Genomic DNA, 12155 nt, shown 5'->3' with positions numbered 1-12155 from the left:
TTATGCACAGATAACGTTACCTTGTTTTTCAAGTTCTCCACTATCTCCTTGAGGTGCAAACTTTTCAAATATGTAGATTCATTTTTAAATATATGGTACTTACAATACCTATCTTATCACAGGACCTCAACATATGAGTATCAACAACAGCAATACTAATATTTATGCAAATACCTAATGTTCCAGAAAGAATAACAAGGAAGGGGTACCATTTTCATAATTTTTTGTAATGTAACTTTTTTGTAACTTTTTGTAGTATACGATAAAATGGTTTGGGACTTCCCTGGTGGCGCAGTGGTTAAGAATCCGCCTGCTAATGCAAGGGACACGGGTTCGAGCCCTGGTCTGGGAAGATCCCACATGCTGCAGAGCAACTAAGCCCGTGCGCCACAACTACTGAGCCTGCGCTCTAGAGCCTGCGAGCCACAACTACTGAGTCCACGTGCCACAACTACTGAAGCCCGCGCACCTAGAGCCCGTGCTCTGCAACAAGAGAAGCCACGGCAGTGAGAAGCCCGCGCACTGCAACAAAGAGCAGCCCCCGCTCGCCGCAACTAGAGAAAGCCCACGCACAGCAATGAAGACGCAACGCAGCCAAAAATAAAATAAATAAATAAATAAATAAATAAATTTTTTTTAAAAATGGTTTATCCTGCTCTTCCCATGCCATCTGTTCTCTCGTCAGTGAGAGGGTCCGTGTCATCCACGATGTAAGAGGGTCTGGCTAGTGTGAATGAGGTGTCTCATGAGGTTTTCAATGGGAAAAGCATCTCCGCTGCACACGCTTCAAGGCCGACAGCCACAGACCCTCTGAGCACACGCAAGCCTGGTGGACATGCACAGCTGTGTCCTCACCCCTTTTCCTATCCAGACCCACACCCGCTCCATAAAACGTCATGTTAATGATGTGATATAAGCAGATGCTACAGCTTTGACAAACTCAGAACAAAATTATAATGTGTGGAAATACAAATTTTATATAAAGATGAAAAAATGGATGAATGATGTAAAAATTCATTAAGTTCTGTGATGGTTAATTTTATGTGTCAACTTAGTTAGACTATGGTGCCCAGTTGCTTGATCAAACAGTAGTCTAGGTGCTGCTGTAAAGGTATTTTTTTAGATGTGATGAGCATTTACTATCAGCAGACTATAAGTAAAGTAGATTATCCTCTAGAATGAGGAGGTGGGCCTCATCCAATCAGTTGAAGGACTTAAGAACAAAGACAGGTTTCCTGAAGAAGAAGGAACTCTCCCCAAGATTGCACCACAGATATTCTACCCGAGTTTCCAGCGTTCAGACTCAAGACCACAACATCAAGTCTTATCTGAATCTCCAGCTGCAGGCTTGCTCCAGATTTCAGACTTGCCAGCCTCCACAATAGCATGAGCCAATTCCTTAAAATCTCTCCATCAATCAATCAATCAACCTCAATCTCTCTCTCTGTATACACACACACACACACACACACACACCCCCATATATAATCCCCTACTGATTGTCCGGAGAATCCTGACTAATACACATTTATTCAGAATGTTAAATATATTAAGTATCTTCTTTGAAAAACAGATATTTTTTGGCTTTGTTTATGACATTGGTAAATTCTGTACCAACCCTAGTTTTAAGGTTTGGATAAACAATATTAAAAACTTCATGAAACCAGCTGAGAATAAAGTTGACATATTGAGCTTATGTACTTTCTAAAATTAGATTTGTGTACTATACATTGTGTACTTCCTACAGAAACTTAGTTTATATATTTTCTATAGAAAAAATAGTATGAAAACATGAAAGAATTCAGGTAATCATGACTCCTAGTTAATGACATCAGACTCTACTTCTTCTATGGGATATCACACACAACAAAGTTCAATCATTTTGTAGAAATACAGTAGCATAATCATATTCTTATGTGTAACAACTGCAAAAAAATGTTTTAAAATCAGGGTGTACATTACAATATTTTCCATTGTAAGACCAGTTTTACATCTTAAGGAGCAGTTCTTCCTGATGTACACCACTACTTTCATATCAGAAAACACACTTTTAAAAAAATTATCTTTATAAGTAGAAAGCAAATTACAATGGCTTTAATTTTAGACCAAAGTTGTATTTCATTAAGATTATAAATGGTGTTTTAAAAATGGCACCTAATTATTTTATACATAACAGACTGATATCAAAAAACATGTTGAAATTATAAATGTTATATTATTTTTTAATCGCCCACAGAAATGCTGTGGTGGGCATCTTTCAGAAAGACAGGCCCCTCTCAGAGGCCTTCTGAGGAAAGAGGTACTTACTCACTGCAGAGTCATAGGAGGTCGAGTTGTGCTCTCCTCTCATGAAGGGATATGGCGACAGGTAAGCATGCGTGCAGTTCTTCAATGGTGGCTGATTGGCTAGGAAGGAGAGCAGAACAAAGGTATTTGTTACTGAGAAGCTGAGTGAATGTTTGTTCCTAACAGAAGAGAAATACAGGATCTGGGGGTACACAAGCAAAATAAAACTATAGGTTAGATCAACAAATTCAGAGAATTATTGAATAAGGGAGGAAACTTCCTTAAAAACCTCATATGGTAAAGCACAGGGGACCTGGAAAGTGGATTCATTTAAAACATCTAGCTCATGACCTAATTCAAGGGAGAAAATGCCCTTAATATCACCCTAAAATTGAAAGCACCAGATTTCATTCATTTTCACAACTATATTCTCCAATTCCTAACATAATGCCTAGCACATAGTAGGTATTCAAAAAATAGTCATTTAAAAATCTAATAAATTTAGATTTAACCTTGATTGGTTCTAATTAATAGAAAATTTCTTCTATATTCTATTTTCAGGGAAAAGATGTAAATGATAAGACCATACAAGTTAATAATTCAAGTACATTTTTAGCATTTGAAGAAACCACAAGAAAGAACTTTAATGCTGTTTGACATCGTGAAGATTTCATCATATACCCTCTAAGGAGTAAAATATTCTTTCCTTCTCTAAGTCTTGGCAAACTCTTCCTCTTGCAAAGTCTGACCTACTCCACTTTACCAAAGTCTAAATAATTTTCATTGGCAGATCACATGCTTATTCTCCTCCCCCAAATGACAATCAGAAACTCTATGAAATATTTCTCTCAAAATGCCATTTCATCATTACTTTGTTCCTTTTACATATGCCATTTACCGTTGACTCGTCTTCTGTGATCTCATATTTTTATGTTATATTCCATGATCTTGACTATTGTTTAAATACCATACTTTGATTTATCACAGGAGTATTTTGATAAGAAGACTGATAATTTCAACCCACAATAAGTTTGAAGGTAATAAACAGTTCTTTCATTGCTGGATGCAATAAGATAAAGGCTAGCTATTTTCAGTGAATTGATTTTCAAAGATTAACACAACATAGGAAAAGCAGTTGAAAGAATGCATCATATTTTTAAGGAGCTATTCTACTTCAAAAAAGAACTTTAAAGTTTCTATGAGAGAATGGAAACATCAAAAGCAAAGCATTTCTTAATATTGCCCACAAACTTGGTTTAAGCCCAAATAGAGCAAGCTTTCATCTGCCACTGCTGATCATTGTTTTGTTATAAACAAGATTTTTTAAACTTTGAAGCTATTAATATAAAATAATACATCTTTAATTCTGGATTTTTAAACTTGGGGTTTCAAGCCCCAAAAAATAGCCAAAAAAAATAAAAGCATTTATTTGCAACATAGCAATAACAGACACTCGAAAAAAATACTATAGATAATATCTGTTTTGTTTATTAGGGTTGGTATATTTTAAACATGAGCAAGGAAACAGCGGATTATTCAATTTTGCCATAAATATTCAGACTCCAATTTCATGTTAGAAAATAATTATTCCTATAGCCATTTCTACTTAACAAAAAGGAATCACTTTATGAACATTTGGAAGATATCCTATTGAGATTCTACAACTAAGAGTCCAATCCTATTTTATAAGTGACATGCACCAAATGAGAAACTGTTCATTTGTATTTTAAAGCCAAGGGGGAAAATAAAGCTGAATTTCACTTACTGTACCAGAACTGCCAGATATTGGAATCATTCTCTTCCACAATCCCATTAAACCAACATCTCCAGAAGAATCCTTCATGGTGGAAAGTGACGTTTTCTATCTGTACAGAACGCAAATGAAGTAACTTGCCATCAACACAAGGAACATAATCTAAATAATTACCTCCAGGAAATTTTTTAAGCAATGTATTTTTTCCCAAATAATGATGATCAGTAGCTTTCTACATATCTCTATGAAGAAATAGACATTCCACTACCATTTTCAGATTTCAAGAGGATACATAAAGCTATCCTCATTACTACCAAGTACAATATTTTGAAGAAGAAACGCACATTCTGTTCACCTGAACACTTTCCCACTTCAGTCGCAAGAAGCCAATAATCTGATCCAAAAGCCACCAAAAAGAGTAAAACCCCCAAAGCACCAAAGAGAGCCCCAAAGAAGATGGCAATATTTAGTCTCATTTTCAATTCACTGGTTTCCCTTTAAATAAAATAAGAAAATAAAAAACAGCGAACACCTAGCTCCTCAACAAAAAAGAATAAAGATTTTTGAGTAGGCAGAATCTTCTTGAGAAGTGTCTCTGAGCTCCTGTTTTGGTGGCTTCGCTCTCGCACCCAGCTGGTGGGTTTGTATTGCCTCTGCTCTCCCCTGGAGGGACTCCAGCCCAGCAGCTGAGAATGGCTGACTATTTTAGGATACTGATTGAGGAGCTCTCTCTCTCCCATGGGGATCAAAAAATAACTGACCTTCCCCTGACTGTGGAGGGGGGTATCAGGAGCTGGCCAGAATCATGGTTACTGCTGCTGGGTGATCCACAGAAGTGGAAAGAAGATGGAATGGTATGAGGTCATTGACAGTATTGGCCCAAAGTCTTAAGTGTCTGAACAAGCCCCTCTTAATCCAGAATGACCATTACAAACCCAAAGACACTTATGACTCTCTTTGAAGATATATAAATCGCAGCTATAAAATAGAACCACAAAGACCTCTCTTGGATATAACTGAAGTTGTAATTAACATCTTAATCCTTTTTGGATATTTTTGGGATATAAAATAATTAGTGGGTTGACTGATCTAACATAACAGTGAGCACAATTCAGGTTTTAACTTATACATTCATAAGTGTATTTAAAAGACCAAGAATATGGTAACAGAAACTACTTAAAGTAGAAAAAAAATACTTTTATGTAGCATACACTATGACATAAAAACAGCACTTTATATAGCAGCTCCCAGATCTTGTACAAGTTATTCCAAATAATCATCTCAAAAGTGGACTAATGAAAAAAAAGTCTCAAAAATATATTATTTTCTGGATTAGGATGAAGGAATATGGTCTACTTTTTGTTTCCTTCATGTTAAATATTCAACCTCCTCAAAATATGGGTCTTACTTGATACCCATACAAGTCACCAAATAGCAGTGAATCTATACTTTCTTCATGTCTAGTCTCTATAGCTCACTTCTTTGTTTTTGTTCCATGTCTAAATATGCCCGAGAGCATTTTTTTAAGTATTTGTGTAATATTTTAAGCTCTGCCTTAATTTCTGCCCCAAACTGCTTCCCTAAAGGTTCCAGTCTTAACCGTATCCTGCTCCAAGGCTGCACAGCACGTTTAAACTCTGTCGTATGACAGAGCTTTCTGATATTTTGAAGAAGCAATCATTTCGTGCCTCCCTCAAACCCCACTCCACCCCTTAATATAGGTCTTCATTTTTCTAAGCTAAACATCCCATTCCTTTAAACATCCCTTAGATTGGAACAACTCCAAATCTCCTTGCTGTTCTGATTCTTTGCTACAATTTGCAAGTACTTGATTGAGGTGAGGCATAGCGAATATACCGGGTAGACTCTAACGAAGTTAATATCACCACCTTTCTTATTTGGATGCTGTGATGAGCAGAGTAATGGGTTCCCAAAGATGTCCATACCCTAATCCTAAATATAATCACGTCATCTGTGAATGTGTTACCTTACATAGCAATATCCTGGATTATACAGGTTGACCCAATCCAATCACATAAATCCTTAAAAGAAAAGTAGAGAAGCTTTCCTGACAGTACTCGGAGAAAGAAACGTGACCACAGAAAAAGGGTCGGAGAGTAGCTGGTTTAAAAATGTAGGAAAGAGACCACACGCCAAGGATTGTGGGCAGCTTCTAGAGGATGGAAGAGAGAATAAAACAGATTCTATCCAAGAGCCTCCAGGAAGGAATGTTGCCCTACCAACACCTTGACTTTGGGGATTTCTGACCTCTGGAACTGCAGGATAGTAAATCTATGTTGTTTTTAAGCCACTAACTTTGTGTTAATTTGTTACATTGTTACAGCAGCAATAGGAAACTAATAAAGATGCTGTTCTATAATTAATACAATATAAGATCAAATTAAGGGGGTTTTTGTCGGGGGGCGGGGGGCGGGGGAATGCATCTTCAGGAAGTGCTGAGAACTTGCGAGGGTCCAGGCATTTTATCAGATACGCAGGGCCTGATCTTGAGGAGTTCATGAGCCAGTGAGAAAAAAAGATTCTTTAGAATGAGGTACATAAGGTTGAAATTATAAGCTTCTGGCCGCCCCAGACACATCCTAGGGCTGAGCCACACCCCCTCCATCCCAAGATGACCGTGGTTGTGGTTTTGCAGCTTTACTGTAGGTGACAATGTTGTTGTTCGGAGAGGAAGAGGAATCTTTTTAAGACGGTTTTATTTATTTTATTTATATTGTAATGACTTGTAAAAATCTATGCATTAATACTAAATCTTTAACAAACACACATTCACAAATACACACACAAACAACTGGATTTTTAAAATAAGTAGAAAGAGTGTAGGATCTGTTATTGCTACAGTTCATCTCAATTTTGGTTTCTGTCACAAAGAATCATCTTTCTGGATGAGGTCTATCAACTAATATTTTTTCACCATGTTTTGGTGTATCCAAAAAGGTATAAGCATCATTATCAAAATGTATATTTATCAAAGCAGCTACTAACGTAACCAATCTAATTGTTTCCAACCATTCGTTCGTTCGTGGGCATCCATTTGAGAAAGATACCATAGACTACTTCCGCCATCATCAAACTGAACTCCTTTAGCTCAATTATCCTCAGTGCTTCTCACAGTGCTTGACACACAAGGGGCACTAAGATAAAAGAAAAATCCATTTGTATTAGGACTCTTGGCTGTGATACAAATACGTAGCTTCCTGAGCTATCCAACTGGTAATCCATCAAGAAGAGATGGCTCTGATCTGGCCTGCTCTTTGTGAAACTTGGAGAAGTGGATTTTAGCAGGGTCTGTGCTTCCTCTGTAGATAATCTCAAACCATCTTTTTAAGAATCCATAGTAGACTCTTATTTAGAAATAAAATAGAACTTACCATCCAGGGGTCAAAAAGTATCTTTCTTCTTTAGAAAACTGAACCATGTGTCTACCATTTGAAACTCCTAATTTACCATGATTCCTAAAATGTTCCCAACAATCATTCAGTATCTCTTCCCCAAGTTCTCTCGGCAGCTTAAAAAACTGTCTATACTCCAGGGTGATTGTTAAACAGCTGCTGTGTCCTCATGATCTCTTTACAAATTCAGACGTTGGATCTTTTCGCTTTCAGCCTCTTTTCTAGACCAGGTGATGAGGGGAGACAGACATACCCTAGCACCAACCTCAACTCACAGTAATCCTATAACAGAACAACTCCGTTGCTACTGTACGTGCCCACTCCTTTGGTGAATACTGAATCTGTTTTACGCTGATACGATTGTCACAGTGAATCTGCAAGGGCACAAGCATAAGTAAGCATGGTGTCTCAGGTTCAATCCTGTGGGAGACCTTGATGGTCAGAAATGTAAATGGAGGTGCATGATAATAACTAATACTCATGAGCATCTACTGTGTGGCAGACACCATCCCAAGCATATTAGATGCCTTGAGTACAAGTAAGTCTTCAGTAGGTAGAATATGAAATAATCCATGTCTTGGGTGGGAATTTCAGCATCTAAAGGTCTTTTTGGTAGGAGTTAAAGATGTTCCTGGTCTCATGTAGAAGGCCAGAGGTAAGCAAAGAGAGCTCTGCATGGGGTCCCACTGCCAAAGGCAATTCACAATAATTTACAATAATTTGTTTATAACTTTCAGTCTGTCCTCTGGGTCCCTGAGGCTACTCGAGAAGGCAACGTGGCTGACTGGGGACCAGGAAATGACCCTCCAGGATCTGGTGAACCTGGGACAAGAACAGGAACTGCAGGGACCAGCTCTCATTCCCACGTTCTCCTTTGTTACTTGGTATTTCAGAACGAGTATTTCATTGAATTAAGAAGAGGGGGACTTCCTTTCACAGATGACTGATATTGGGCAAACGGTTCAACTCTCTGAGTCTCTGAGTTTTTTTTAATACGGAAAATGGGAACAACGCTGCAGAAGATGATTGGGGGTATCAAGTAAGAGGACGTGCATCAAAGGAGCTGGTGCATCACACACATTAGGCTTCTCTTCTATCTTGCCTTTAGCTGGGGATCATTCTTGACGAAACAGAAATATTTTTAAAACGAAAATAAAATAAAACTCCCTATGCTAGCATCCCAGATCTGACTCAGGTTTATTTCAACAGGCTAACTTCTCACCAAGCGCTCCCAGCCCTCCTCACACCCATATACACCATCCTCCCTCCTAGGTCACCAGCAGTTCCCCAAATCTCTGCCTATTCTGCTCCCCTCGGATGAGAAGTCCCTTCTCTTCCTCCTATCTGATGAACTCTTCATTAATCCATTCCACAAACATTTACCATCATGCTACTGTGTGCAACATGTTCTTCTAAGTGTTGAGTTACCATCAGCACTCTCCAAGGAGACTGTATTATACAACCTATACCACTTTCCCATATACGTAACTACACTCCTGCTCTTCTAGACAGTTTTGAATTCCTGTGTCTTGAAAAAAACTGGGTCAAGAAATTTTGTTCAATGAATAAATTAATAATGAATGAACAAATGTCCCATGGACAATCTGCCCCATTATCCTTCAAGATGTTACTGGGGACACAGGTCCCAACATCTACAGTGTCCCATTATGAATACCTGGAGGAAATTTCTGGACGCTAAAAAAATGTTGTGTTTCCACAGAGCACTACTGTTATTTTTCATCTTAGAGACATTATACTTGATTCATTTGACAAATGCGTATCACTTGCCTGTTCTAAGACAGAGTGCTGGGTCCTCGAACCGTGACAGTGAATAAAATGTGCTCTCTACCCTCGACGAGCTTAATTCTCATGGCACTGAGAGTACTTTTCTTCGTTTTGGTACCTGGAAAGCTCGGAGGCAAATGTGCAAAAGGTGATGTCCCAGCTTCCTGCTTCCCTCCCCCACCCCGACTTCCTTAGTTTCCTTTCTGCGTGCCCCTGACTTTCTCTCTCTCTCACGCATATTTTTAATCTATTATTTTGTATGTGTTTATGTAAGCAGCTTCAAATACTTTTGAGAACAACATAAAGACTAAACAGTGAAGCACACAAACATAGACACTTTGTGAAATCAGATATGAGAAGTCACCATGTATGGGTTGTGTTTTTCCATTCTGAAAGATCCTTGAATTCTCTGTTCATCCCTGCCTTTTTTCCCCTCATTCTGATTATTTCTACGGTCATAATTTCACTTGGCAATCCTCCTGACTTCCTGGAAATAGCATCCCTTTTAGAGACTCTTGTCATTGAGAGAAATTATGGCAAAAATGTTTTTAATTTTTCAATCTAAAAAATTTTTAGTCAACCTTTTAAAATCTTGAGGATACAAAGATCATTAGCATTCCAAGGTGGTGTGGTAAATTTTTTTTTTTTAACAAATTAAATAAAACTTGACAACCAAAGGCTAGATGACCATAGACAATGGAAGGCTTTGCCTATTTTGATTAAATGTCTTTTTATTTAATTAACTGTGTTTTTTTTGTCGGTAAATACACTAAAACTTAGCAGAAATCCCAAGCCATGCTTAATTTGTGAGTGATAAGGAGCAAAACATTTTTTTCTAAGGTCATAATTTCTAATCCTGATATTGTAATAGTCTTAATTGTCTCAAAATATCTAATGAAACTATCTAAACATTCTCCAAAAAAATTAATTCTGGTTCACTTTAGTTTAAAAAAAATAAAAGAATGGCAACGCTCAACATCCAGAAGTGCTGAACAAATGTGTAAACAAATATAGAAATCAAACTTTCAGAAAACTGGAGTGGTATTTTGGAGATTTTCGGGTAGATTCTTTTTTGTCTTGGAATAATATATTGCAGACCCACAATACTTATCTGCCATTCCAACATCCAAAATTTCTGAAAACCAAAAGCTTTTGGCAAAGCAAACCTGATTGGCATGAGGGTGCACATAACCTATCGTGTGAATTCTTACATATTTGACTTCACAAGCATGAATGTGTTTGATTACAGGGCTCGCCAGGTTCCACAGGGGTTGTTAAGTAATGTACAGTATATGCATGTTGCTACTTTTTCAAAATCCTCAAAATTCTGAGTTCTAAATACACCTGGCCCTCAAGGTTACATATAAGGTTATATATAAGGGATTGTGGTCCCACAGTCCTAGACACAAGACAATAGACTAAATGATGACCCTAAAATTAATTGTTTCCCTTTGATCACTATTGAAACAGATTTTTCCTGCCCATGAACCATTACTATACGTCTCTGTGACTCTAATGACCTTTGTAAATCTCTGTTTTGTGTTATGGTTCTTGGTTCTTGTGTGTCACCCTCCCTGCTACCTCCCCCATCCAACAATATGACAATAGGACCACAATCTGTAATTTTAAGAGATTATTTTCACAAGTCTTCTCATCTTACACAGAGTACAGGAACAACACATAAACTCTATGGGGGTGATAAGAGGTTCTGTTTTTGTTTACTGCTACATCCCTAACACCTAGCACAACGCTTTATGTAGGTGCTCAGTAAAAACTTAGCTGACCAAGTATCAATCTTATTGAGTTGAATTAAATTGGGTTGAACATTGCCATCTGCTGGCCACAGTAAAAAATTGCATTCCATGGTACACTGGTCCACTGGGATTTTTATATAATGCAAATATTGTAAAGCAAGGATTTGCTATTGGGATTTTTATATCACACAAATACTGTAGTGCAAGGATTTGCTATTTTCACAGGATCTGATGCTGAACAGCCTTAACTAAGATGGTGCCATCAAAGTACCAAGGCCCTGATAAATAGCTTATGCTGAACACAACTGTATCAGGATCCACAGGCTCATTCACTTCATTAATGTGGGCAGTTTACACTCCACTAAACTGAGAGCTACTTACACAAGTAACTCACACAAGGGGAGTTATATTACAAAATTATCTTTCACTTTGAAAAAGGGTCCGATGCCTAGCTCCAAGCTCAATTCCCATAAAGAACTTAGTGCACTTAAGTGCTTTAACTCTTGAAAGGGGCAAAAAACTTGGAACTTATTTTTTTTAAAACCTGCCTTCAATTGCAATCAACACACAAAAAAACATTTCAGAAACAAAACTGGGGACCAAGGGGGAAATTTTCTGATACATGAAAATAGAAATGAAAATTATCTAACCTACAGGAATGTATTATATAAACAAATACACATTTAACGATTATAATTTTGATTTAATTTACTCATCCCTTTGTCTTGTTGTATTTCCTTCTGAGGGTACACGTATACTCCATATACCAGAAGCCTTGTGAATGAAAAGGTTCCCCTCTCTGGTCTCTTGGTTGTCAAAGTGCTTTGCATGAATCTTGCATGCATGACTTGAGTCTTAATCTAGAGAAAGACATTTTTATTTATCCTCGGCTCTGGGGATGTTGCCTTCCCCTTAAATACCTTTGCCACTGGGTCTTTCTTTATTTGTAAAGATGAAGATGGACTTTTACATTTCCATTCCTAAGACTTTTCCAAGAAGGGACTTGTGAAAAGTTCAAATGAGCCGCAGGTCTGTGAGCCAGCTCAGGTCGACCCCAAAGGAAAGACAATCCAACTCATGAGAGAGTGTGGGAGGCAGGGAGAGACACAGCCGTGTGACCTTAGTGCCCCCTAAGGGTCTCGTCGGGGCGGGGGGGGGGGGGGA

At 37.9% G+C, this 12155-nt stretch overlaps 1 protein-coding gene across 3 annotated transcripts in view; it reads right to left on the bottom strand.

Moving 5' to 3' along the window:
* TMEM182 (transmembrane protein 182) overlaps positions 1–12155 on the bottom strand; it is a 64468-nt gene that overhangs the window by 44534 nt on the left and 7779 nt on the right. Inside the window, exons 2-3 of one of the 3 annotated variants that reach the window (XM_068565051.1) lie at positions 4052–4151; positions 2308–2406 (exon numbers count right to left, since the gene is read on the bottom strand). In XM_068565051.1, the coding sequence (XP_068421152.1) occupies positions 2308–2350 (43 nt within the window). In that variant the 5' untranslated portion in view covers positions 2351–2406; positions 4052–4151. The remainder of the gene's footprint in view (positions 1–2307; positions 2407–4051; positions 4152–12155) is intronic. The other 2 variants (XM_068565053.1, XM_068565052.1) reach the window with 2 other exon arrangements.

This window comes from Eschrichtius robustus, chromosome 15 (assembly GCF_028021215.1).
Source record: "Eschrichtius robustus isolate mEscRob2 chromosome 15, mEscRob2.pri, whole genome shotgun sequence".
NCBI lineage: Eukaryota > Metazoa > Chordata > Mammalia > Artiodactyla > Eschrichtiidae > Eschrichtius > Eschrichtius robustus.
Note: the sequence above shows the minus strand (reverse complement) of the source record. Positions and strands in the feature narration are given on the sequence as shown.